The following is a 27,340-nucleotide window of genomic DNA, read 5'->3' as shown; positions in this document are numbered from 1 at the left end:
GATTGATGATAAAGTTATTTTATCAATATTTCCTTTTTTTTTTTTTTTTCGTCCAATAGATTTAGATTTTGAAATTTTTGCTAAGTATGATTCGGACCTAGATTGATCTGTTCTTTTTCTTTCTTTTTTACTATAACAATGTTTCTCTGTTATATAGAAAGGATGGAGAGAGGATTAATTTGGAAATGTTAGTCTACACTCTATCTCCAGTCTTCTCTTATGTCTTTTCCCCCTATTTTCCCTCTCAGTCTCACCCTCTTCTATCTTCTGGTTAAACATTGCATTTTTACATCTCGCAAATACAGTGTTTCGATTCTTATTGCCATCGAGATCCATCTGATCGTCGATTTCTGATACAACTGTATTTTTCTGCTATTGAACACCAGCAGTAACATACTTGTTGAACTACAGTAGGTTTAGCCTGATTACTTAAGGGTTTGCTTGTCTAAAGGTGCATTTGCAGTGTTTTGGTACTGCCTAAATTGCTTCTAGATATCAAAAGCACTTTTATGTTATTTGTGGTTTTTGGCTGCAAGAGTCGAAAACCTTTTTTTAAGCAATAATGCTAAATGTCCATAGTTGGGATCCCAACTTTGTATCTCAATCATGTGGCAATTGGTTTGGCAACATCTTTATACTTTTGTTTATTTTTTTTTGGTTTTTTTTTTTTTTTTGTTTATATTGGTTACACACCCCTAGGAGATGATGAGATAGTCAGGTTAACTTGTTCCTGCATAATGCATTTAAAATACAAACCACTTATATTCGATGATCTTCAGCGGCAATGTGGCCTGCACAAAGTCTTGAGGTAGATGGTAGATGACTGGATTCTGGACAATGCAAGACATGATGATGAAGATGGTTGGTGGCGTTGGTTGTCACTGCTAAATTGAGTTTTTTTTTCTTTTTTTTTTGCTCTTACCCGGATGATCCTTTAATGATACTTGATACTTCATCAATTACAGTTATGTATCTTTCTTTTGGTGTTTAAACATATCTTGCAAGTAATCAAAAGCCTTTCAGTATAGATTGTTTTGTAGAAAGGCTGTAGCTCTCTTTTCAAGGAATTTCATATAGAGAATATTTAAAACAAATACAAACAATCTTTCTTTTGGTGTTTAAACATTTTGCAGTGAATCAGATTACATTTGTGGTTTGTGTCTTTAGAGGACTTGGATATTTCTTATTTGTGAGTTGTAACTGTAGTGATATCATATAATATGGGCTGAATAGTGTATTACCTGGATTGAAAATGAAATCTGAGTTTAGTTCTTAAATGATTAGATATGAACCAATACAACAAAGACGAAGGTAAAATCATGCACCGAGAAAAATGAACAAGACTCGTGTTGTACAAAATAAGCATGTTGACGTAGCAAATGTATCAACTTGGGCTTCTCCAGTCCAATGGATCGAGCACAACGGACCCCAAGAATAAAGAGACAATTCTAGAAAAAAAATAAGCTGGTGAGTCCACTAGCTTAAATCTTAAATCTATTTCAATTAAGAATTTGTTCGGATTGATTTTGATGCTGTAATATTATATTTTTTTATTTTTTTTGTGAGCGGGGGTATCCGAGCTAGTTTATGTATACCTTAATTAATCTCTTGGGATCTTGAAATTGACAGTCAAATAAATCCTCTCAGTAATCACCCTTATCAACAACCCATGTGGATATTCTTTTGATTTTTTCATTATCGAATATAATGGGTATATTTATCATTAAAATTGTATGTAACAAAACGTTTTTAATTTACATTGTTATAACATAAATTCAACTTGAACCCTAAATAACTGACCCGGTCCAACTATATTATATTGACTTATCTAAGCCCATAAGGCCGAGCTTAGTTTCTTGAGAGAGATCGAGAAACCACCACACGACCCAGTTTAAAAATGCTTTTCCACTTTTACCCCCATATTTCCTATTAAAGTTGAGCTGAGAGAAGAAAAAGTTTGGTAAAATTGACTCTAGTATTTGGATTCGTTTCCTTTTCTGAGAGGATATCCTGTAAAACGCGTTGCGATCTCATCGACCCAAAACAATGGTGGTGCGTTTTATTCATCCGAAACTTAAATTTTGATTACATGTTTGGTTGATGAGTCTGAGTTCACGTTCTAATTCTCTGAATCTTCTTTCTTACTGTTGCAATTTATTAAATTCTTTCTTAATATTTGTTAGTAATGTTTATTGAATTAGGTTTTTTATTATTGATTCTATTGAAAAAAAAAAAAAAAAACTAATTGAATGTTGTGTAAATTATGATCCGAGGATTTGAATTTCTGCAATTGAATGACTTATTAGAGCTTGGTTTTTAAATAGTTTACGAAGCATATATTTTAGTTTTTGTAGCTTCTGGAAGTTTTATGAGTTTGTTGGTTGTAAAAGCACGAATCAACCAAGTTTGTTGGTTGTAAAAGCACAAAGCAACTTAGTTGAGTTCTTTGTTATGTGTTATGGCCCTTTATAATGTACTCTTTAGACTTATGCTTTTGTTGGCCAGGAAGTTGTTTGTTTGGGTAGTTTTTTTTTTATGCTTGAACAGATGAACTTCCTTATTCTTGCGATATTTTAGGGAAGCTTTATGTTCTATGATAGAATGTTTGTGGAGATTATACAACTAGTCAAATTTATGGAAGGAGATTTATCCTTGTGCATATTTTTATTTATTGGACATATGAAATATTTTCAGAGTACTTTTATTTATCAAATTGATGGCTTACTTTAGTCTTACTGTCTGAATGCCAGTAAAGTTGGATCTTATTCTTTTAAATTTTTATGTTGTTTTATTTTGATAAATTTCCGATTACCATCCCAGGCAAGTCTTTATGGAGGGGCATCTAGGAAAGAAAAACCAAGAGGCCGTCATCATGGGTTAACACAGCAGAAGAAGCAAGAGATTAAGGAAGCATTTGAGCTATTTGACACAGATGGCTCAGGTATGTAGTAACTTATTATTCTATGTCTTTCATAAATATGTTTGAAACTTATTATGATTGTTTTGTCCAGGCACTATTGATGCCAAAGAGCTGAATGTTGCCATGAGGTGTGTATATACTATATAACATATGCTTAGAATTTTTAAAGCTGATTAATCATCAAGTAGTAGAACTAAAATTTTCTCATGGCAGGGCTCTTGGTTTTGAGATGACTGAAGAGGTAATTTCTATATCATAAATTATTTTCTGTTTTAACTGTTCATCTTCCCAATTAGACCTCTGTTCCTCCTAGCACGGCAGTAATGGTGGTGTTGTCCTTTTGTTTAATTGTAGCCTACAGACTTCTTGCTTGACTGACATATTATTCTTCTGTGCCATTACAGCAAATCAATCAAATGATTGCAGATGTTGACAAGGATGGAAGTGGTGCAATAGATTTTGATGAATTTGTGCATATGATGACAGCTAAATTGGTGAAAGAGACTCTAAGGAAGAGCTCATGAAAGCATTCCAGATCATTGACCAAGATAACAATGTAAATTTCTGTTAGTTTAGACCTTGAGTTTCCTACTTTGTATATAATTACTGATTCTTCAATGTGGCATGCAGGAAAGATACAGTTGAAGACATTAAGGGAATTGCAAAGGATCTGTGAGAACTTCACTGAACGAGGATAAAGGAGATGTTGAGGAAGCAGACAAAGACCGTAATTTAGCCTCCTATTTTAAACCATTACTTCTGTGATTTTTGCTTTCAACTTTGTCTTAAATGACCTGGCTCATTAAGATTGTTTACTTCTTAATTTTTAGCCAAACCCACATGTAAGGTTTCCTTTTAATCTATTTAATGTGCTCTTAAGATTCTTATTTAACTTTGTGTAATCTGGCCATTTAAAAGTTCTCTGGTCAGATCGAAGGGACATGTATGTAATATATATATATATATATTGGTGCCATTTAAGAAGAGTTGCCTCTGGGTCAATCAAAGGGACATGACATGATACTCATATATATATATATATATATTGGTGCCATTAAAGATGTTCCTTGGGTCAGATCAAAGGGCATGACTGATACTCATATTATATGACAATTTAATACTGATTTACAATTTTTGGTGACCATTCGTTTCAGAAAGTTTGACTTCGGCTGATGCAGTTAGATAAACAGTTGGTGAAGTATTGTTAGTGTGAGGCAATTTCGGAAAGACCATTAGCTGTGATGGTTAAAATAATATATCAACCCTTTCAATTTATTTATTACAAATTGAGTCATGCTAGGGTCATAACATGAAGATTGATGATAAAGTTATTTTATCAATATTTCCTTTTTTTTTTTTTTCGTCCAATAGATTTAGATTTTGAAATTTTTGCTAAGTATGATTCGGACCTAGATTGATCTGTTCTTTTTCTTCTTTTTACTATAACAATGTTTCTCTGTGTATATAGAAAGGATGGAGAGAGATTAAATTTGGATGTTAGTCTACACTATCTCCAGTCTTCTCTTATGTCTTTTCCCCTATTTTCCCTCTCAGTCTCACCCTCTTCTATCTTCTGGTTAAACATTGCATTTTTACATCTCGCAAATACAGTGTTTCATTCTTATTGCCATCGAGATCCTCTGATCGTCGATTTCTGATACAACTGTATTTTTCTGCTATTGAACACCAGCAGTAACATACTTGTTGAACTACAGTATGGTTTAGCCTGATTACTTAAGGGTTTGCTTGTCTAAAGGTGCATTTGCAGTGTTTTGGTACTGCCTAAATTGCTTCTAGATATCAAAAGCACTTTTATGCTTATTTGTGGTTTTTGGCTGCAAGAGCGAAAACCTTTTTTTAAGCAATAATGCTAAATGTACATAGTTGGGATCCCAACTTTGTATCTCAAATCTGCAATTGTTGGCAACATCTTATATGAATTACTAGGATGATGAGATAGTCAGTTAACTTCCAAATCAACTATCTAACAGGTCGGGATACAAAGCTGTGATCCCAAAGTGTTATCCTTTTGAAACTAAAGAAGTTATTACTTGCACTAATAGCTGCACTACTTCTGAGGATAGAGAAAAACTTGGGAGTGTCTTAAGAAGCCATGTGCCCTTTTGTAAACAAGTTTGTATTTTTTAGAAGCATAGGAGGTACTATAGAGCAAAGCAGTTCCTATCAGCACTCCTAAATGCACTCATAGAGAGTTCTCAGTTGGAAATCCTTAATGGTGGCTAGTTAAAGCCAGAGGCCTCACTAGTGCCGTGACTCATTCGCTTGAATAATATCTGAATGTGATGCTGGTTCATAGTTTGGGAATTGTTGGCCAAAGCCTTCTCAACCAATTGGTACTGGAATTATGTGTGTTCTGTAGGCTCTCTAGTTATCTCAATCGGTGCAAAAATTCTGGACTGGCTGGACAAACATGTTTTCTTTCATTTTCATCACAAGCAAATTTCGCTGCCGCATTTTCTGATCATTGTTTTTCATTTTATTATCAAGTCTTGTGAATTTTGAAATATCCATGTGGTCGTAGTACTAATTGCTTACATGGATGTGATTTGTTGAAATAGTAGATATAGAAGTGAGTGTTGATGAGTTTATGAGGATGATGAGGAGAACTACATACGGGTACTAGAGCCTCTGCAGAATGTTGGAGAAAGGATTGTGCCGTAGCTGTAGTATATTTTTATAAATTAAAAAAAAAAAAAATGTGCTCTAGACAAATTGTTTTTTCTTAGTGGTTTGACTTTTATTCTGTGGCAAATTTTTTATATTAATTATATGCTTGGAGTTGGACATTATTGAAGGTAACCTACGGTAATATATTAAGGTGAGTTTGAGATTGTGGTAACTTTTCTCATAATCACTTATTTTTTAAGCAATGATCTAATTTATATTTATAACGCATTTTAAGTGATTATGAAACAATCTACTTCTTTCATATATATTTTATTGAAGGATTTTAAAGCATGTATTTCTAGTTTTTAGAAATTCAATCAGCTTCAAGATATGTCAATTACTGAAATGCCCCAGAATAACATAATTCTATTTTTAGCGAGTAAATTATAATTTTTGTATAAATAATTTTTAAATTAGATTATTGAAATAAAAATAATGTTATAAACATAAAAGTAAAGTTAATTTACACTATTTTTGTAAACTCATTATATTCATATTATATCATATAAATTTTATTATATATTAAAATTAAAATAATTAAAATTTGTGTGATGTTTAATATGTAAGGTTATGGTGATAAAATTATGTAAAAAAGTGATGTAAGTGTAATTACTGTAAGTAAATTGGTTGAAGTTGTCGCCTTGTGAAGTGGTCGGAAAACTTTTTATGGTGAGTGTAATTATGCCTCTGACACTATTGTGATCACCAGTCGGGTAATCTATGCAATGGTATGGCCAGTTTGTTCAAATGAAGCAGCGATTTGTTTAGAAGTTTGGCAAAGTTTTGTCGAAATTCTTCGGCTTGTTGACGTGTGATGCTGGTTTATTTTGGCAAACTGTCGGCATCAGCGATAGATTGTCGGTCGGTGGTCTCAATGATCTTGGTGGTATGATGTCACTCGTTGAAAAAATCTTTCCGTGACAATGGCTAGAATCTTGCCAGTTTTTGGATTTTTATTTTTTTTAAGAAATTAAATTTAATATTTAAATAATAACTCAAAAAAATTATTTAAAAAAATCATTTTTGCTTTTTTGCATTAATTATATCTTATATCCTAAAATCTAAAGTAGTTTTAAAATTAAATAAAACAAACAGTTGATAAATTATTTAAAGTTAGTTTATAAGTGATAGAAAGCTATAATAATCCCAAACTAACTAATGTAATTTTCACAATTATTGTAGGATTAATTATTAACTAAGTAAAGAAATAAGGTTCAATTACGATGCCTATGCCATTTGAGAACAATTTTGACATGAATAATATTGTATTTGTACCTCCAAGTGACATATCATTGAAGTTTAATTGATAATTTGACGTGTGATGATAAGATTTTTAAAGTATATGATAATTAAAATTAATGAATGTCAGCTCTTTGGATCACAAATACGGGGCACCTGATGTGTTTTTTTTTTTTATTTTTTTTTATTCCTTATCGGAGATACCAAGACCAATTACTTATATTTAATAAATATAGCGACACTTACCATCAAACAAGGATAATTCTTAAAACCCTGAGTGGTTCTTACAGTAAAAATATTTTTTTATTCATTAATTTTTTAGGTTCGAACACCTTACAGTATCTAAATTTATGACTTATCTTGAAATATTAAGTTTATAAGATATTCAACGGACTTCAAGATTAAATGAGGTACGCGTAAACTAACTGAACACTTTTGACGTCATTAAAAAAAAAAAAATGGCCTCACATTCTTAAGAAAGGAGGTTCTTGAAGTTCATAATAGTTTCTGTTTAATCAATGAATATATTTTACAATTCTCGAAGGCTTGTAATAATCACTTTTCTGCATTTAATCTAAATATTGATACGACAAAAAATAATATAATTTATGTATGCTTTGAATTTTAATTTGAGGTTTATTAGTCCATGTAAATATTAGGACAAATCCGATATATCCCAAAAGTTTTCCAAGAACTATGAACATGGCACAAGGCAGAGTTCAGTAAACCGAGTCCGTGACTGCAATGGCGGGAAACACCACAGCTCCAAATGTAAAGCTAGCAAAAGCAATGGGTAAGAAGACAGCTTCAAAGTTCAAATCTCCAGTTCAATGGCATTATGTATCTCCTTTTTCTCTTCTACCTCGTTTCTCTACAACTCCTTTACCTCTATTTTATCATCAAAACACTCACACAACATCCACAAATAACTTTTCTCTCAATTTTATTCCGCTGTTGAAACACTGCCGCACTATTCAACACTTGAAGCCTTTGAAATCTCTCCTCATCGTCCACGGCCTACAAAAAACAAACTTTTCTTGGAGATTTTTTCAAATCTTGTTTTCATCTGGGTGCTCCAGGTCTAGCTCTCTCACATTTCAAACCATTAAACAGCCTGCATGTTCTTGCAGAATTTAATGGTCAGAAATCTTTGCAATTATGGGCTATGAAGATTTGTTATGTCTCTACATGAAGTGCCGAGTTTCGGGTTCTCATCTGATGATTTCACATTTCCTTTTGTGATTAAAGCATGTTCGTCTTCAGGGCACTTGGATTGGAAGGGAGATTCATTGTGTTGTCTTGAGAACAGGGTATGACAAAATCTTGTTATACAAACGCTTTAGTTGATTTCTTGCAAAAAATGGCGATATGGAGGCTCACGTGTATTGATTGATAGAATTCCACAACCAGATTTGGTGTCATGGAATGCTTTGATTGCTGGTTTTCCTTAAACGGGCTTCATCAAGAAGCATTTGAGACTTTCAGGCGGGCCCGGAAACGGGTTTGGAGCCTAATGTGAGCACTTGGCAAGTGTAATTCCCGTGTGCACCCGTTTGGGTTTGTTTCATATTGGTAAATCTCTTCATGGCTTTATCGTCAAATCTGGATATATGTGTGATTTGTTTTTGGCGCCTACTTTGATTTCAATGTATACCGGTGATTTTGATTTATCTACTGCTAGAAAATTGTTTATTCTGTGGTGGAAAAAAATGTTACTGTTTGGAATGCCTTGATATCTGCTTATACACAAAGCAAAAGTTTTTTGAAGCTTTTGAGATGTTCGGGGAATGGTCCGGCGCAACTGAAGCTTGTTGGTCACTTTTGTTTCCATTATTCCATCATGTGGGGTTATAGTTTGCATTGATTATGGTGAATCCTTCATGCTTGTGCAGTAAAGCATGGATTAGAAATCAGCTTTCTGTGTCAACAGCGTTCTTATCAATGTATGCGAAGTTTGAAATCTTGATTCGGCAAGTTCTTATTTGATCAGGTCGCGATTAGAAACCTGTTGTCATATAATGCAATGATTTCTGGGTGCGTGAGTAATGGGCTATGGGATGCAAGTTTAGCTTTATTTCGGACATAAGATTGAAGGGTTCAACCCGGACGCAGTCTCCCTTATCAGTGTCATTTCAGCTTGCTCCAAACTAGAGGTCATTTTGCTGGGTAAATCTGTCCATGCATTTAGTCTAAGAAATGGTTTACACTCAAACATTGATGTTTCAAATGCACTCCTGATGTTTTACTCTGATTGTGATCAACTATCCTATTCTTTTAAGCTATTTCACAGAATGCCTTTAAGAAATGCTGTGTCATGGAATACTTTAATATCTGGATGCATACATAGTGGAAAAACTGAAGAGGCAACTATCCTTCTTGAGCAAATGCAGAAAGAGGGAGCAGAGTTGGACATGGTTACCCTGATAAGCATTATCCCTTGTTTCAGTGAGAGTGAAAATTTAAAGCAAGGAATGGCTATTCATGGTTATGCTGTAAAAACTGGGTATGCTTCCGATGTTTCTTTAGCGAATGCACTAATTACCATGTATTGTAACTGTGGAAATCTTAGTGATGGGAGGCTACTCTTTGAAGTCATGTATGAGAGGAATCTGGTATCGTGGAATTCTCTGATTACTGGATGTCGATATCACAACTTGCAGAATGAGGTTTTGGTCTTGTTCAGAGAAATGAGAAGGGAGGGTCAGAGGCCAAATCATGTAAGCTTGCTAAATTTGTTGCCTGTATGCCGTACTGAGGTGCAGGGTAAATCTATACATGCTTTTGCAATTAGAACAGGATTTGTCCAAGAAACTCCTCTTCTTACATCTCTTATATTCATGTATAATAGATTTGAAAACACAAAACTGAGTCTCTTAATTTTTCAAATGGGGGACAAGAGGGCTATTTCTTTGTGGAATGCTATTATGTCTGTGCATATCCAAAAAAGAAATGCCAAACAAGTAGTTGCTTTCTTCAATGAATTGTTACTCATGGACTTGGAACCCGATAAAGTAACAGTTATAAGTTTAATTTCAGCATCTGTTCAATTAAATAGCCTCAATCTTGCTCATTCTGTTATGGCTTGGGTGATACAGAAGGGCTTTGATAAGGATGTGGCTGTCAGCAATGCCCTCATAGATTTATATGTAAGATGTGGAAACATTTCTTTTGCAGTAAAGCTATTTGAAAGCTTGGTTGAAAAGGATCCTGTTTCTTGGGGTATAATGATTAATGGGTATGGATTGCATGGGGATGCTGAGGCTGCCCTTGATCTTTTTGTGCAGATGCAACTTTCTGGGTTGAGACCAAATGAAATTATCTATTCAAGTATACTATCAGCTTGCAGCCATGCAGGTTTAGTTGGGCAAAGCCAGTTGGTGTTTAACTCTATGGTAGGACATGGCATATCACCAAGAATGGAGCACTACGCGTTTATTGTAGACCTTCTTGGAAGAGCTGGTTACTTGAATGAGGCATTTGACAAAGTTAAGCTACTTCCCTTTAAACCCTCTGTAAGCCTGCTTAAATCATTGTTGGGTGCTTGTAGAGTCCATGGCAACGTTGAACTTGGAGAAAAAATTAGTGAGATGCTGTTTGAAATTGACCCAGAAAATTCAGGATCATACGTCACGCTTCACAATATCTATGCATCAGCAGGAAAGTGGGAAGATGCCAATAGAGTGAGGTCTGAAATGGAACAAAAACGATTAAAAAAAATGCCTGGTTTTAGTCTTGTGGGAGACGGGCAGTTTTCATAAAGTATCATAGGGATAAAGGAGCAACGGTTTAGCAGTGCCATTCCTGTGAAAAGGAGCCTTTCTCTGTACATAACCCTCACGTAATACTGAGCGTTCTCAGGAGAAGCCCGCCTGAACCCCGGCAGGAACATTTATTCCAATGAAGCGGCTTTACAGTACAATTGGAGATGTTATGATCTAAGGGCTAAATCATTGGATTGTCAGTTTGAGAATTGAGACTACGTAACTAGAAGTCCCATGAAGCGATGAGGGGTTTATTTGATTTATAACCTCTATTCGTGTGTTTTAGGGCAAATGTTAAAAGCCTAAAGGTAACAGAAAACAAAAAGTTCTTTTATTTTGATGCATGTTATATACAAGAGCATCTACGATGCTCTCTTAAATATAACATCTTTTATATAAATAAAAAATATTTTTATTAATTTTTAAATATAAAGTATAAAATTTTTATTCAAATTTAATAGACTCTTTAAATTTTAGAAAAGAGAATATGTTTTTTTCAATAAAAAAACTTAATAGGAGAGATAAATAATAAATAAAATACATAGAAACTTATGATTTATTATTTAAAATTAACATAAAGAGTGAAATTTGACTCTCTAAAAATGGAGAATCAAACCCACTCTTTAATTTATATTTAAAGAATAAATTGTCTGTTAGAACATCTCTAAAAGATTTTTTATATGACACAAATTTTTTATTATAAAGAGTTTATCCATAAAAATAAGAGTTTAACAACTCTTTATATTTAAAATATAAATTAGAGAGTGAGTTTGATTATTTACATTTAGAGAGTTAAATTTCACTCTCTATCTCTAATTTTAATTAATAAATTAAAAGTTTTTATATATTTTATTTATTAATTCTCTCTCCTATTAAGTCTATTTCTTAAAAATAAAGAGTATCTTCATTAAATTTAAAGAGTCTATTGAATTTGAATAAAAATTGTGTTCTTTATATATAAAAATTAATGAAGAGCATCATTGGAGATACTTTTAAACTTTTATTTTTATAAATAAATTTTATATAATAAAGAATTTGAGTGAAATAAAAAGTCTACAAAAAGAAAAAACACAAATTTTAACGTATTGAAATACTAAATTTTTTTTTGTCCTTTTAACATCCTTAAATGTGAGATAACCTTCTTTTATTTCTAACCTTATTCAAATGTCAAATACAACCCATTTAATAAAATATCGTGTAACATGACAGTTTGGGAGATTTTGTTACAGGAATTTTGTTTTGCACAATGGTGTTGCAAATCATAGTACTTCACATGGAGTTAAATCCAGTTAATCACTTCGGAGGAGATCATTTAGCAATTTGCTGCTAAGAACAGCAAGAGACATTGACGTAGTCATAGTGTGAAAAGAGAAAAACCAATCATTATGGTGGGTACAATGTGGATTAGGGTATGAAAGAATTATTTGTCGAAAATTTCAGATTGTACGATACGTATGAGAATGACCAAGAAGCATGGATATAGTGGAAGGGGCGGTGAAGAATGCGGCGGGGCGTGAAACAATCGATCGCCGAGTGGAGGTGAAAGGGCAACAGCCAAGCTGAAGTTGCCATGAAGGGAGGGCTTTTCTTGACAAAAGCATCAGTTATTGGTTAGAAGGACGACAATGGTTACGGTCATGGCGACGGAGAAAGGTCAACAATTTATCTAATTACACAAGAGCCAACGACTAATAACCCGAAGTTTGGGGAAATCCCAAGTTAATACGGTGGTTCAATTTATCCCGTTTGCCACTCTAATCTAACAGTGTTAATAACGGATGGATCTGATACAGTGACATGAGTTCAATGACTGAAATACCCTTGAACCTTTGACTTTAGATTATTTAACAAAATAAATCTAAATAGACTGTAAAAAACCAAAAATGCCTATATTTGTTTATTTTCCAATAGTGAAATTACCCTAATGGCCCTAAACGTTTGAAAGTTCAGCAACAATTGTTTGATGTTGAGGTTAACTGTATAGGCAAAGTAATATTTCTTAAAAATTGGCATACATCCTGAAAAGTTTCAAGTTTGAACACAAAAAACCTACACAAAACAACATCAAAGATCATACTAAAACATACATACTGAGAAAAAACTTTTGCATTGAACATATATATGAAAATACATAATTGGCCTTGAAATGTGATGATCAACAGCCCCAAAAACAGAAAATTAAAGTGCATATTACATCAAAAATACCACTGCAGCAGTCCATAATCAATTTCAACATTCACAACAGACAACCTAAATCAGTTGCATCTGTACAATATTATACACCATATTTGCAGCTTGCACGCCAAGACTAAAAAAAGTCCTATGTACAACTTCCCCAGATTTCACCAAAAACAACAGCATACTTCACTCCACACATCCAAAAAAAACCAAAATCATGCTTCTTACAGTTTTAACACACCCAAAAACAAAAACAAGCTTCAACTCCACACTCCTTAAGTACCTGAAAAAAAATCATAAAATCAATTAAGGGGTGCCCTTGACAGTTTGAAGCAATGTCACATGTTTAAATTTGAAGGACTGATGTTACACTAACCTGCTACCTTGACAGTGCTCAATGTTGACATGTCTAACTTGTGGGGCTGATGAAGCTTCTCCTCTCTAACAAAGCAATGAAAACAATGTAATGCAAGCAAATTCTATTACAAAAACAATACAATCATGTTAAATAAAAGCTGTAAATACCCTTTGATTCTTGTGTTGAATGTTTTGTGGGCAGCGTCTTGTTATGTCCTAAAGTTCGACAGATCCCACACCTAAGTGTTGCAACTTTGGGCATCCCTGGTTCTTCCTCAGCATCCTTTTTTCTGGCCTTTTTGGGCCTCCCAACCTGCTATGTTTGATAGGTGGATTCAGCGCCTACCCCAAGCAAGTCCGGCCAAACTAGTGGGTCAGGTATGGGGTGAATGTGATCAGCATATGTTTTTACGTATGAAGTGATCCTTATGAAGAGTCCACATACTCCTCATTCTAATGTTCCTAAAAAGCAAACAGCGGACTGCATGCACACAGGGACTCCAGAAAGTTGCCACATTCCACAGTCACAGTTTGAGATTGAAGGTTTAATATGTACGTCTACAGGAAGGCAGTTGTCACACCACTTCAAACTCATCACTCCCAGGCCAAATAGCTTAATATTCCTAGCAGACTCAAAAACCATTGATTTCCTATGTACAACAGGGGGAACAGTTGTGACCCAATCATCCATCGCTTTGCCCTAGCTGCATCACCATAAACCCCCTCCTATAAGCTCTAACAAGTTAGTATGGGTAATTCTCTATTTCCCCAACCAGCTAAAAGACTTCACACATGTTATTTGTAACATGATCAGATTGGAATCAAGGTCGAATGCATGCCTTGACCAGGATCTACATCATTCAACATCCACTATGAGCTTCTCTATCAACAGCTTCAACCTTTCTATGGCTGCTGAAAATCAATGATATTGGCAGCCCTACTAACAGCCCAAAACAAGTTTCTTAACCTCAACCCAGGGAATTTTTTCCTAAAGTTTATAAACATGCCTAGCACAATGTCTAACTAGCATTTGGCAACAAGTCTGTATAGCATCCACCAAACCCTTTGCCTATCACTCATGATAGTGATAGGGTCAATGTCCCTATAAACTCCTTCAACAAGGTCCTAAAGTATCTCCATGATTCCTTGTTTTCTATCTCACAAATGGTAATTGCTACTGGGAAAATGCCACTGGTAGCATCCATAGAAACTGCGTAATAGTACTCCACCATAAGGCCCTTTAAGATGGCAACCATCCACACCTATAAAATGCCAAAACCCTCTATAAACCCCCTTCTTTTGTGCTGCAAATCCTAGGAAACACCCTGAAAGTTTGGAATCCCTTCTGGACTAACAGATTTCACATATACATGGAACCTGGGTTGGTATGTTTGACAATGTGCTATTTCAACAAACCAGTAAAGGAATGAGGGAGCTTGTGTGACTCCCTGCCAGCTGATTAGCTCAAAAGTTTGGATCAGACAATGTAGAGTGTAGGTCCTACCAACTCGCTACCAAGGCTTAAGATGACCCTTGGGACTGATGAAGTCTCATATTTTGACCACCAAGCCGTTGTTGCCTCTCTATTATTATAAACCCTCGTGCATGTATGTGAGTGCCTATACTCCAATCTGAAAAGACACATCAAGGCATCAAACAGCATATAGATGAAATGGACAGTTTGTTTGCTTACATTTAGCCTTAAACTTTTTCTCTCATTGTGAATCTTCCTAACAGAAAACCCCCTCTGATTACATAATCTCGAAACACCTTCCTAAAGTGATCAACTCCCTCAACACTTGAAACTTTGAAGTGGATTTTCCCATTATCCCATATGCAAACTGTTGAACCTTCAGTGCTGCTAAACCTAGTTACTGCATCTTCATCATCAGTAGAACCCTTCATATGAACTGTCCTCATGGTATTCAGAAATTTCCTCTGAACTTCAATGTCCTCACCCCACCACTACCTTGCCCAGTTTGATTTCTCTACACACCACTACCTTGCCAGTTGATTTCCTACAACCACCACTTCTGCCAATTCAATCCCTTTACCACCCCACTTTCTGTCAGTTTCCATTCCTTCAACACCCACTTCCCTGTCCATCCTGCCCAATCTCATGGTCTTCTTCATGATCACTTTCAACACTCCAATAGAACTCATCTGGAATATCCTCTTCAGCTTCCTATTATCCTGCCTTACAAAACCCTCATTGTCCTCTGGTTGGGTTCTAATAAAGTTCTAGGTTCAACAAAGTCCACTGGTATGGTTCTACAGAGACTCTATCACTCGCTTGCCAAAACTCTTATATTGCTCAAAATGAATTCCATATCATCATCCCCTTCCACTATGTATCTAGCCCCTGACAAGGGTAGCTCAACCTCTACCTTAAACTTCTCAAAGGGTCATTTCGACAACCTCATTCTCCGAAGCCACACATCGTTTCACATCTTTAATAAAACATATTATAACTATACTCATCCGGATCAACATTTAATATTTCATATTCTAAATTAAACACTTCAACTTAAAGTCATAGGAATTTGGTTTAAGCCTGCATAAACAAACACAACCAAGCAATTATAAACAAAAATCAACTGCCACCACCCTACCACCACCCAAGGTACGTGGCATGGTACAACAGAGTCGTCAACCACTGATGGCAGCATTTAAGACGGTTACTGGTTTCCAGCCAATATACCAAAAATTCCCCAACGCCACTATAAAAAATCAACTGCACCAACCCTACAACAGCCATCACCACCCTACCACCACCAAGGTACGTGGCATGTTACACCAGATGTCGTCAACCACTGCAGGCAGCATTTAAGACAGTTACTGGTTTCAGCCAATACCAAAAAAATCACCCTAACGCCACCATCAACTCTACCACCACTATACCACCATACACACACCACCACCAATATAACAGTGCCATGCAACACCAAATCCTAAACCCCCAACACCAAAACTTTAACCCTAACACCACTGTCAACTACACCACATATATCACCATATACACACAACAACAAATCACTACTGCCATGCAACACCAATATCCTAAACCACACTACACCAAAACCTAACCGTAGTCTTAAAGCCTATACTACCACCATCACCATCTACCACCACCAACAACCACCCTAACGCCATTATACAATCACCGTCACCAACGACCACCAACATACCCCCCTTGAACCACCAAACATGCACCACTAATCCATCAACCACCACCCATAACCACTAACGCCACCACCCCAACCCTTACACCAACTTGTTGTACAATACCCAGACACATAGTCAAACACGCAAATTCCCACCACACCCCGTGTTTTTCCCCAGTCATTAACTCCACAACATTCAAAGTCGCATATACAACGGTAGAAAGACTACCCGTAGCCCGTATAAATCAGTCGATACTAGCCACTTGTGCACCGACCAGATCCCATCGCCATCCTCCGCACCCGCCGCACTGGGTTTTTTGGCCTTTCCACACGTTTTTTTGCTACGCATTGATTGCTCCTCGTGTCTATTTGTGTGTTGCGCCGAGACTTTCTTTGCTCTCTGTTTCAGGCCTTTGCTACTTCCTCCCACCGGGTGTGCTCCTGTGTCGCCTTAGTCCATTGCAACCGGCCCACGATAGGTGTCCCCCCCGCCTTCGTCGTCTTGGACAGTGTGTCCCCAGTTAATGTGCCGTCCGAGGTTTGAGTTGTCCGCCTCGTTTCTTTAGGACGTAGTCTGACGCGCAGAAATTACCCACTCATAATGGACAAGGATTCCTCTACTCCCCTGAGGTAGATAGGATTCCACGTTCGTTCGCCCTTCGATCTCTGTGGTACGGGCAAGAGGAGGTCAAAGGAGGTATTAGATGCGCGGGAATTGTCGATTGTATGAGTTCAGGTGACATGTATGTTGAGTGGGTTAATATGTGCGTTAGTTGTCTAGAAGACTCTATTCCCCCCCCCCCCCCCCGTCTTTGACTTCGTGTTCGCTTTTTCCCTTGTCGCTTGTACCAACTGCCGGCATCTGAATCGTGCTCGGGAGGGAACACACGAACCATCATATCTGAGCCCCGACAGAAACGCTACTCCCCCTGTGACACCCAGAGTACCCCCCTGTATTTCTCCCCTGTAGACAACTATTTTAGTAATTCTCACCCCCTCAATCACACTTTCTCTCTGGAACATTTGGACGTCCATATACCACTCCATATTAGCCGTCCCTTCTACCCTCGATACCTCCTTTTACCAGCAGTGGCATTACCCAAGTGCCTACGGCTTCCCCTTTATTGTACTTTTTTATTATTTTGCAATTTAATTGGAACATGTCCTAGGCTTCTTTATTATTTGAATTAATTTATCTTAAATGTCGTTTTTACCCTTTTGTTGTTAAAACTAAGTGAACGGTGTTAGATTAAGAGTGGTAAAACGGGATAAATTGAACCAACCGTATTAACTTGGGATTTCCCCAAACTTCGGGTGGGATTATGTCGTTTGCTCATTACACAATATGATATTTGTGTTCCGTGCTAGTGCCACCACACAATTTAGTCAACACTGTTTCAAAACACTGTTTTTTGTTGTACATGTCGGGCCCTTCAATCCAGCTCATCTTTGGAATGATAGATGCTTGTTTGAAGTATTCATATTCAAATATATATTAAGATCAAACTATTATTATTATCACTGATTTTAATTTCAAAATTTTATTTTAGAAAGTGATAGGTAGTCCCAAGATATGAATCCAAGAACTCATTTCGCCAATCTCTTGAGGTTACTTAACTTGATATTTATTAAACACTTTAAGTGATAATTACTTTGTTTTATAACAAAAAGACACAACTGATTATATTTATTTTTGTGGTCAAATAATATGTAAAAGCTTATCATTATCAATATACATATAATATATACAGAATTATAAGTTCCGTATTTCAGATAAATATTATATAAGTTACATACATCTATATTAAAATTGGCTGACGGACTTAGTACTTGCATGGTTTTAAAACATGGCCTGACCCGACTGGTTGAAACGATTCGACCGGAAAATGATGGCTAGACTAGGTTAGTTCATGATAAAAATCAGAAATAGTAATTGATCAGCTTCCACCCGCGATTGAACATATTTTTTTCGAACGAACCACCGGTATAACCCGGGTTGTTACAGTAAGATATTAAAAAATAATTAAAAATTAAAAATAATAAAATTAAAAGTAACCCTTTTAAGCTTTTCTCTTCTCCATACCCCATTTTTATTCGATAAAACCAACACCAGCAGAAAAAAAAATAAAAAAAAAAACCCATTAAAAATTAAAAATTGCATTTTTTTTTAATTTTTTGTTTTTTTGTTGACGTCATGAATGGCTTCATGGTCAGATCCACCGGTCAGACCTTTCGACCCATAAAACCTGTGACCCAATGGCTTGGCCGGGTTGCCCCACGGGTTGGATTTTAAAACCTTGCTTAATAGAATATGTTTACGTACATTTAATTTGAATTTGATTAATTAATCACGTGTCATAAATGACATAATGTAGTATATAGACAAGATTGTGTCTCATAAGGGCAACTCCAACCCTGTGTTATTTTAGTGTAAAAACACCAAAATAATGCAAATTTCAACTCCAACCCAACGCTATTTGCTGCACCAATTTGGTGCCCTGCTATAGTGCCATGCCAAATTTGGTGTAACATTGTTCATACACACCAATTTGGAGTGGCACTATTCAAACAGTAATTTTTTTATTATTATTTGTATTTAAGTTAATTTGATTATTATTTATAATAATAAATTCATAATAATTATATAATTAAAAAAATGATGAAAAATTAAAAACAAAACTTTATTAAATGTAAATATTAAACTACAATAACTCAAAATAAAAATTAACACTAATTTAAAAACACTAAAATTAAAAGAAAATATAAAATAAACTAAAATAACAATTTAGTATTTCAGTAGATTAGTTCAAGATCCTTTAAGATCATCAAAATATTGATAAGAGCTAGAGTTATTTTGAGATCTTTGACCTTATTGTTAAGCTCTTTTTTGCATAATTTTTTATTGCTCATTTTGAAAAAACTCATGCAGGCTTGGATCGGCTATGGAATTCAAATCCTTGAATAAAATTTTGTTATCTTCTCGATATTCTACCAAATCAAGAATACAGAGGCTCACCATGCTCTTCGAAATGCATTAGTTGATTATTTGTGGGAAGAATATGCTAATTCGGAAAATTAAATTACTCTCAATATAGAATTTTACTTTTGTGTTGTTGTTGTCTTTTTTTTTTTTTTTTTTTTTGGTATCATTTTATATTAGATGTAACGTTTTTCTATATTAAATGTAATGTCTATTTAATTAAATAAACACTTAATTTTATTAAATTAGTATAATTTTTAAAGTAATTATTATTTAATAAAAATATCATTCATAATATTTAATTAATATATACAAAAATTGTGAGTGAAATAAATTAATTGTTGATTATTACAATAAAAGAAAAAGAAAAAAAATATTTTTTTAGTATAATATTTAATACAATAAATTAGTGATAAATAGTGTTTCACACCCAAAAAAAAAATAAATAATAATAATAAAATAAATAAATAAAATGTCAAACTTGCACCAATTTGGAGATGATGTAAGTACGAAAAAAGTTTTCGGCGATTTTGACTTAGTGTAGAAAGTAAACCCCAACGAGATCACATCATACCACCTGGCAAACAGTCTCTGTGTCTAATCAGCGCACAGCTAGCAGCCAGGTAGATTCTCCCCTTCCCCTATAAGAACCCGCACTCTTTCATTTCTCCCTCCACAATGATTCTGTTTGTCTTGTTTTACGAAAGATGGAGCAGCCCTCCAAAAAACTAAAACTGGAAGCTGAACGACTTCGAGCAGAAAAAGAACACGATATCATTGTCTCTGCTCTTAAACACGTAATCACAGACGACATTCAAAGTAACAACCACGATGAACTCTTATACACAATGTTACCTCTGCCTCCAGATAGTGAAACGTGTCAGGTATGCAAAATCAAGGGCTGTCTCGGCTGCAATCTTTTTCTGGCTACTGAAGAGGATAAAAATGTAGTACAGGAGGACACGAGTAAGAAGAAGATCAAGTACAGGGGGGTTAGGCAGAGGCCATCGGGCAAATGGGCTGCTGAAATTTGGGAACCATCACGAGTTGAACGGGTGTGGCTTGGCACGTTCGAGACGGACGAGGCTGCTGCTAGGGCTTATGATAAGGCAGCCATTGAATTTCGTCACTTGCGTGGACTTAAAACCAAGCTTAATTTTCCGTTGTCCGACTACAATGTGGATCAATTCAACCAGGGAACTTGAGCAAATGAATACAGATTCATGAAGCTAACTAATTAATGAGATAGTGAGCAACTTACCGACACCATGGAAATGGAAGCAGCGTTTTAGAAAATTAGAGGCGAGAGTTTGGATTTGAATGGTGACCAGATGAGCTAAGATATTAGAGTCTGATAGGGAGAGTGAACTCCTTTAAGTAATGTAAATCTCCAACGAAGAGTCTAGTATTAGTCCAGACTTCAGATTTTTTGTTTCTTGCTAAGTTGGCAGTGACTTAAACAGTGTAAGAACCATTTTATTTATTTATTTATTTATTATGAGTTCTATTTTAACGTGGAATAAGCATCGCAACTGAAAAGCGTGGGTTGGGTGAATGGGAAAAAGATTTCTCCGTTGCATCGGAAAAGCAATACAAGAGAAAGAAATACAGGAAATGAGTAAGAGTAACCAATGAATTCAATTTTGTGTGTGTATATATTTATCATTGATTAATGGAATCATCGAAGTTGGCCCCACCTTTTTGCCCTTAGCCGAAAACATGTGTGGACAGAATCAATCGATGAACAATTCTTATCTTGTCATTCTTGAATCAATTCACACAGGTTTTTTTTTTTTTTTTTTTTTTTTTTTTTTTTTTTTTTTTTTTTTTGGTTCTTTTAAAACTGAACATGGATTTTGTTGTTTTTATATGGTAAAAAGTTTGTCTTCGAAAAGAGAACTCATCACATCGTCATGTAAGTTTTACTCTTCGGGAAGATTTCTAAACAATAAAGCCCCTGATTTTTTGTTAAATCATTAACACGCACCACTCGGGTTTACGACGTTATTACCACGTTAGTTTAAGTTATATAGCATTGGTCCGAAATAATTTTACCCTGCTATATAAAATTTCTTCACTAAGGGAACTTTTTTTTAACTCTCTAATCTTCATCTTTCCATCTGTCATTGCAAACCCTAATCCAAACTCTTCTTCATCTCTCCCCCTTTTTACGTTTAATCACGCCCAGTTCTTTATTTTCTGGGTAACCTAACCTACAGTTTGCATACAGTACAAAAACGGAGATCAGTTCAACAGCACAATAAATAAAAAAAGAAACTAGCTAAGATTATGTTATTAAACTTTTCATTACTGCCAATTATATAATAAAAAACAAACGGATCTGCGTTTCTATGGGCTGAGATCGATGTGTAGTATAAGAAGAGAAAAGAATATGAGAAAGAAGAGGGAAAAAATGGCGAAGGATAAAGAGAATTAGAAAAGGAAGGTGAGGTTAAAAAGAGAAGAGACACACACAGTCACGCAGAGGAGAAAAAATTGGTGGAGACTCTGAGATAAGAGAGATAGGGAGAGGAAAACCTGATTTGGATTTTTAATTTTAATTGTATTCTCAGTCGTTAAGTTTAGCAAACGTTTAATCAACGTGAGGGGTGTTCAATAATTGACTACGACATTGACATTTTGACATGATAGCTCGAATCATAACCTTCTCGAAACACTTCAATAACTCAATAGTAGTACTATATTTGTTGATAAATCTGCATCAACTTCAGTGATTCATCAACTTTGGTAGCATCGTAATTAGTGTGTACGTGATTACAGATAATTAACAATGAACGGATGATAAATGTAAAGAAGAAGATGACACAAAGCTTTTTAAAGTGGTTCGGCGAGATAAACTCTTAAGCTTAAGTCCACTATTCTTTATATTTGCTATGTGAGCATACATACTAAGTTCTACCAGAATTTCCTATCCTCTTTTTCATCATTTGAAGGAGTTTATATACAAATTTGCATAAGAAGCAAGAGCGAAATTAAAGAGATTACAATTAGATTGAAATGTAACTTTGATATTCTCGCGATTGGGCACTGTGATTGTGCAAGGATTGCTGTCAATTTGATCATTCCCATAATATCTGGGATTTGAAGTTATCCGGGAATTGATTGAATGATTATTCAGATTGTTAGCAACTAGCTTGTGCTGGTTGAACTATACCTCAACGAGCTTATACTGGGTTGGACAACCGGTAGAGTTAGATTGATTCTGGGTTGAGCTAGCTACTACCTCGCAACTCCCCAAGCTTGGTGAAAAAATCACACATAACATCTGCCCCCTAGTATTTGATGCTCGTTTCGAGCTTCGAAGACTATTATTCGATTTGACATCGAGCAATCAAAACAAAGGATACATGACGATCACAACACACTTTATCGACAACAATTAGGTCTTACAAAGTTGACTCATAATGTATTATCTTTTAAGGTTTTATCATTCTTATTTTTTAATACAATTTTTCTAGCTATATTAATATTATTTTTTATGTATAATTAATGTTACAGATTTGTATATGTGCCTTGCCCACATACTAGAGATGTGCTTGCTGCGGCATTGATGGACTACCTTTATGAGTAGAATATTGATAGAAAGTTGTCAACATTGACGCTTGATAACTGCTCCACTAATGATGCAGTTGTGAAAGATATCTTGAACGACTTCCAAGTGCCTCACTTATGCTACGTGGTTCATTGTTTCATATGCGTTGTTGTGCGTATGTTCTTAATCTAATTGTTCAAGACGGATTATCGATGATTGGACAAGTAAATTGGAAGAATATGTGAGAGTGTTGCTTATTGGTCAGCATCTCCTAAAAGAGAGCAAAAATTTGTTGAAGCATCACGTCAAGAAGGCATTGAAAGTACAAAGAAGTTGGCTCTTGAGTGTAAGACTCATTGGAACTCAACTTATTTAATGCTTGAAACTGCTTTCATTTACAAAGATGTGTTTTTTGGTTTAAAGCTTCGTGAGCCACAATATAGACGTTTGCCAACTAAGGAGGAATGGGAGTTGGCAGAACAAGTTTGTTCAAAGTTAAAAATATTTTATGTTGCCACAAACTTGTTCTCTGGAACAAAATATCCGACGTCTAATATTTATTGCCCAAAAGTTTGTGAAATTAGAATTGCATTGTTTAGCTGGCTCATATGTGTGAATGATTTGATAAGGAATATGGCAGCAAAAATGCTTGAAAAATTTAGCAAGTATGGGGATGTGATTCACGATGTCTTGGGGGTAGCAAGTCTTTTAGATCCTAGATACAAAATAAAATCGTTAGATTATTTTTTTCCTTGGATCTATGGAGTTGATGATAAATATTATATTATGAGAATTCAAGGATTTTTATCAGATTTATATAATCAGTACCAATCTAGGCAAGGAAGCAGTCAACCTCCTTCTAATGCAGCACCTTCTGTTCGGACTAATATTCCTTGTAGTGAGAAGGACAGGTCTGTTAGTGACTCTGAGATGTATATTGCACAAGAATAAAATGTTATCGAAGGAAAGTCAAAACTGGATTTTTATTTAGAGGAGAAACGTTTGCCTGGGACTTCTAACTTTGACATATTGGTTTGGTGGAAGGCAAATGGGCCTAAATATCCAATCCTCTATTCTATTGCTTGAGACATCTCTGCTATTCTTGTCTCCACAGTCGCTTCTGAGTCTATATTTAGCACGAGTGGGAAGGTAGTAAGCCCACATCGTAACAAACTTCATTCAGATACATTAAAAGCATTGATGTGTGCTCAAAATTGGTTATAGCGGATATAAAAGGTGATTATATCAATATTTTATTTCTTTAACATATTTGTCTTATTGTCTTTAATGTATATTTTTTTATTTCTTTAACATATTTGTCTTATTGTTTTTAATGTATATTTTTTATTTCTTTATCGTATTTGTCTTATTATCTTTAATGTATATTTTGTATTCTTATTAGGTCAACAATCATGCTTGACATTTTTTGATGACACTGATGAGGAAGAAGAGGAATTATGATTAGTCTTTTATGTGTTGCATGCTTCTTATGTATTTTATAATTACAGAGAGGTGGACTTACCCGACTGGAGTTTCAAAACTTAAGGAGACAACAACTTAGAAATTTGTGATAGATTTTATTGTTTTGTATTTGTTCAGATTTTATTGTCTCAATTTGATTGTTGCTCTTATGGTTATGTTATACTCTAAAAATGGATGAATGCACTTTGTCGAATGTTATTTATATATTTGGTAAGTATTCAAAAGTAAATTAATATTTAAAAACTGTTTCTATAATAAAAAATATATAAACAAAAAAATTGAAATTTATTAATATTTAAAAATTGACATTATAAAAATAGGGGGGCTTGGACCAGGCCTAAGGTTATAAAAAGCCCATCAAGTCGGGCTTGGGCTTTGTCTATCATACCTGTGGCGGGCTCGGGCCTGGGCCTAGGCCAAAGGGTACCCGATCCCAGCCCGACCCATTGCCATCACTACCGAGGAATTCGTCATGTGCAGGGGCGGACCCAACCCCTTGGGCCCACCCTCACATTTAAAAAAAAAAAAAAAAATTGTTTATATAAACCTATAAAAAAATTCTATTAATGTATATATCCAGACCTACTTTCAGATTTAAAAAAAAAAAAAAGAGAAATATTATACATATGTCCATATTCATAAAAAACTTGATATTAATATATATATATATTCCAAGCCTATATCATATTAAAAGTTTAAAACCTTCTCCACTCTTTTCTAGATCCACCAGTTTTTTATGATTTTATCCCTAAAATTCTTTACTCTCTCATTCTTCGTTTCACTTTTTCTATATTATTCGTTCTTAAAACTTTTGAAGACTGAAATTGTTGAAGCTTTCACTAATCAAAGTGCCACAATTAGCTTCGTTTTCTGTTTTATCAATTTTAGATATGTGTATTGCTCATTTTATTTTAGTTTATTTTAGAGTTGAATCATGCTTATTTTTTGAAGGTTTTTTTATTCTAATTTTATGGAAAAAGACATGGATCTTGTGAATTTGTTTTGTGTTTTGTTTTTAAGAATGTTTCTGCTTTCCCAAATTAAACTTTAACTATATTTTACTGAATGTTATTCTTCACCATTCACCCATCACTTTCCTACATTTCAAACATTACCGTTTGGTTGCTCAAAATTATTAAAGAAGTTTGAGTTATTATCTATGTTTATACTAAGAAAAATTTCCTTTTTTTTTATTAATTCATATTAAAAGTCAAGGCAACGTTGATTTAATTTAAGTTTTGATTGACTTTAGCTTAGACTAGGTCAGATCAAAGTCATGAAAATTTATATTATAATCTTTGAAAGCCAAAAAAAACGAAAAAAAAAAAAGAGAAATAAAAAATTTGTGTAGAACATTTTTGGTGGATTATGATTGTTGTAAACTCTTTTGATTATATTGGATTTAAGTGGATCATTAGATTCCCGTGGTCTTTTGCTCTCTTTAATTTAGAGGTTTTTCCACGTAAAAATTTTCTTATGTTTCCTCGTGAATTGGATGTTATTTTCAATATAATTTGCTCAAGGTTTTGCTTCTCATAGATTTATTCAAGTAGTAAAGTTTTGTGTTATTGCATTATTTTCTTTCAGATTATTGATATTGTATTATTTCCTTTGCTTAAGGTTTGATATTTTTTACAAGTTTTCACTACTTGTTTGACAAACAATAGCAGAACCGCGGAGGCCCCCCCTGGGCAAAAATCCTGGGTCCGCGAACTCATACGTCATAATCATAGGTCTGTATATAGCATATATGATTGCCGATTTGGGCGAGCCATCCGTCGAGGAGCTTATCCACCTGTATAGACTAAAGAAAGGGCAAGACCAAACATACTACCTTTCCAAGGCGAGGAAGATACGTTTCATGATGGCATGGATTTGAGTTTTTATATACATATTTAATGATCTATGCATAATTTGATACTTGATGGATAGTTTCTTTGTATTGATACATATATTATATGAATCAAACTTTATTCATATAAAACTTGATATAAATATTTGAAAATGAAATTGAAGATGATCCGCAGAAACTCAACATGATTGGACTAATGTACTCAAAGAGAATCAATGTGAAGATTAGGGAAATTTTTACACATTAAGACCAACTTTTTAAGTAAAGGTGTTGTGGCAAAACAAAACCACATCAGACAGTAAGCTACCTGGAAATCTGAGGATTCATCCCAAATGATAGGTTCAAGGTTTAGACTATTCTCCACATCTTCTGAATATTATCTACATGCTAATAAATAAAAAATATATAAACAAAAAGAAGAAGAAGAATATCTTTTTCAAAGCATTTCCAATCAACATTTTCTCTTTTATGAAACAAAAATTGAAGTTGAAGCTCAAAATTTTGTACTCTCTCACAGGTGATTTACTCATTCGATTTATATGGAATCTTATTCCGGCTATTTAAGTTCATTGTGAATTTTGTAGGAATTACTCATTCCGTATCAAATCTTCGTAGATAATTAGGTGATGGCTACTACAAAACGGCAAATCATTGATTGATCTCTTTACGGGGTTAACAAAGATTGTTACCACGTAAAAAATTGCCACCACGTTCATGTGTCCATCTTTTCTCAAAGCTTATGTGTTCGCCCATTAAGAAAAAATTGTGTTTATGAAAAGAATAGAGAAAATGCAAAAGAGGAGAGAAAAAAATAATTGTTTAATCAAAAGTTTAAAATTTAATATAAAATGTGGGGCCACGTTTCTCTCTCCCACATGGTTTCCTCTCGTCTTTGTCTTAAAAATTGGCCGAACGATATTTACCTAATCATAGTTGAGTAATGCTACTGATGGATGCCAACCAAATTTATTTATGGAATGACATAACACAATCTTAATTATTATTATCAGTTAATATTAATTAATGATCAAGATTTTATCACGTAATTCAATACATAAATTCAATATATATTTTCGATGACTCTATCATTTTTTATCATAGTTTGTCAACAATTTGGTATTGAAATGTTTAAAAATGACAATTAATTACTTTTGTACAAATCTTAA

The 27,340-nt window shown here is 34.5% G+C and overlaps 3 protein-coding genes across 3 annotated transcripts; all 3 read left to right on the top strand.

The window, feature by feature from the left end:
• Positions 1-1,920: 1,920 nt before the first annotated feature.
• Positions 1,921-3,506, top strand: LOC116112408 (caltractin-like). Its single transcript, XM_031398542.1, is given in 6 exon segments — positions 1,921-2,052; positions 2,821-2,941; positions 3,012-3,048; positions 3,134-3,161; positions 3,325-3,409; positions 3,412-3,506. Coding segments are annotated over 6 exon segments (357 nt in total). The 5' UTR covers positions 1,921-2,046; the 3' UTR covers positions 3,492-3,506.
• Positions 3,507-7,591: 4,085 nt separating this feature from the next.
• LOC116112442 (pentatricopeptide repeat-containing protein At4g21300-like) lies at positions 7,592-10,895 on the top strand. Its single transcript, XM_031398585.1, has 5 exons — positions 7,592-7,687; positions 8,096-8,157; positions 8,740-8,821; positions 8,917-9,564; positions 10,132-10,895. The coding sequence occupies exons 1-5, from the start codon at positions 7,592-7,594 to the stop codon at positions 10,603-10,605; spliced, it is 1,362 nt and encodes a 453-aa protein (XP_031254445.1). The 3' UTR covers positions 10,606-10,895.
• Positions 10,896-19,994: 9,099 nt separating this feature from the next.
• Positions 19,995-20,637, top strand: LOC116112441 (ethylene-responsive transcription factor ERF109-like). Its single transcript, XM_031398584.1, has one exon. The coding sequence runs from the start codon at positions 19,995-19,997 to the stop codon at positions 20,490-20,492; it is 498 nt and encodes a 165-aa protein (XP_031254444.1). The 3' UTR covers positions 20,493-20,637.
• Positions 20,638-27,340: the final 6,703 nt, after the last annotated feature.

This window comes from Pistacia vera, unplaced genomic scaffold (genome assembly GCF_008641045.1).
Source record: "Pistacia vera cultivar Batoury unplaced genomic scaffold, PisVer_v2 Contig661, whole genome shotgun sequence".
NCBI lineage: Eukaryota > Viridiplantae > Streptophyta > Magnoliopsida > Sapindales > Anacardiaceae > Pistacia > Pistacia vera.
Note: the sequence above shows the minus strand (reverse complement) of the source record. Positions and strands in the feature narration are given on the sequence as shown.

Excerpts from the sequence above, each read along its gene's own strand:
- LOC116112442 (XM_031398585.1), top strand. The coding sequence starts at position 7,592 with ATGGCGGGAAACACCACAGCTCCAAATGTAAAGCTAGCAAAAGCAATG. Across the intron at positions 8,158-8,739 it reads TGTGTTGTCTTGAGAACAGG|TAAAGCATGGATTAGAAATC; the intron begins GTATGACAAAAT and ends ATGCTTGTGCAG. Across the intron at positions 8,822-8,916 it reads TTGAAATCTTGATTCGGCAA|CTTTATTTCGGACATAAGAT; the intron begins GTTCTTATTTGA and ends ATGCAAGTTTAG.
- LOC116112441 (XM_031398584.1), top strand. The coding sequence starts at position 19,995 with ATGGAGCAGCCCTCCAAAAAACTAAAACTGGAAGCTGAACGACTTCGA.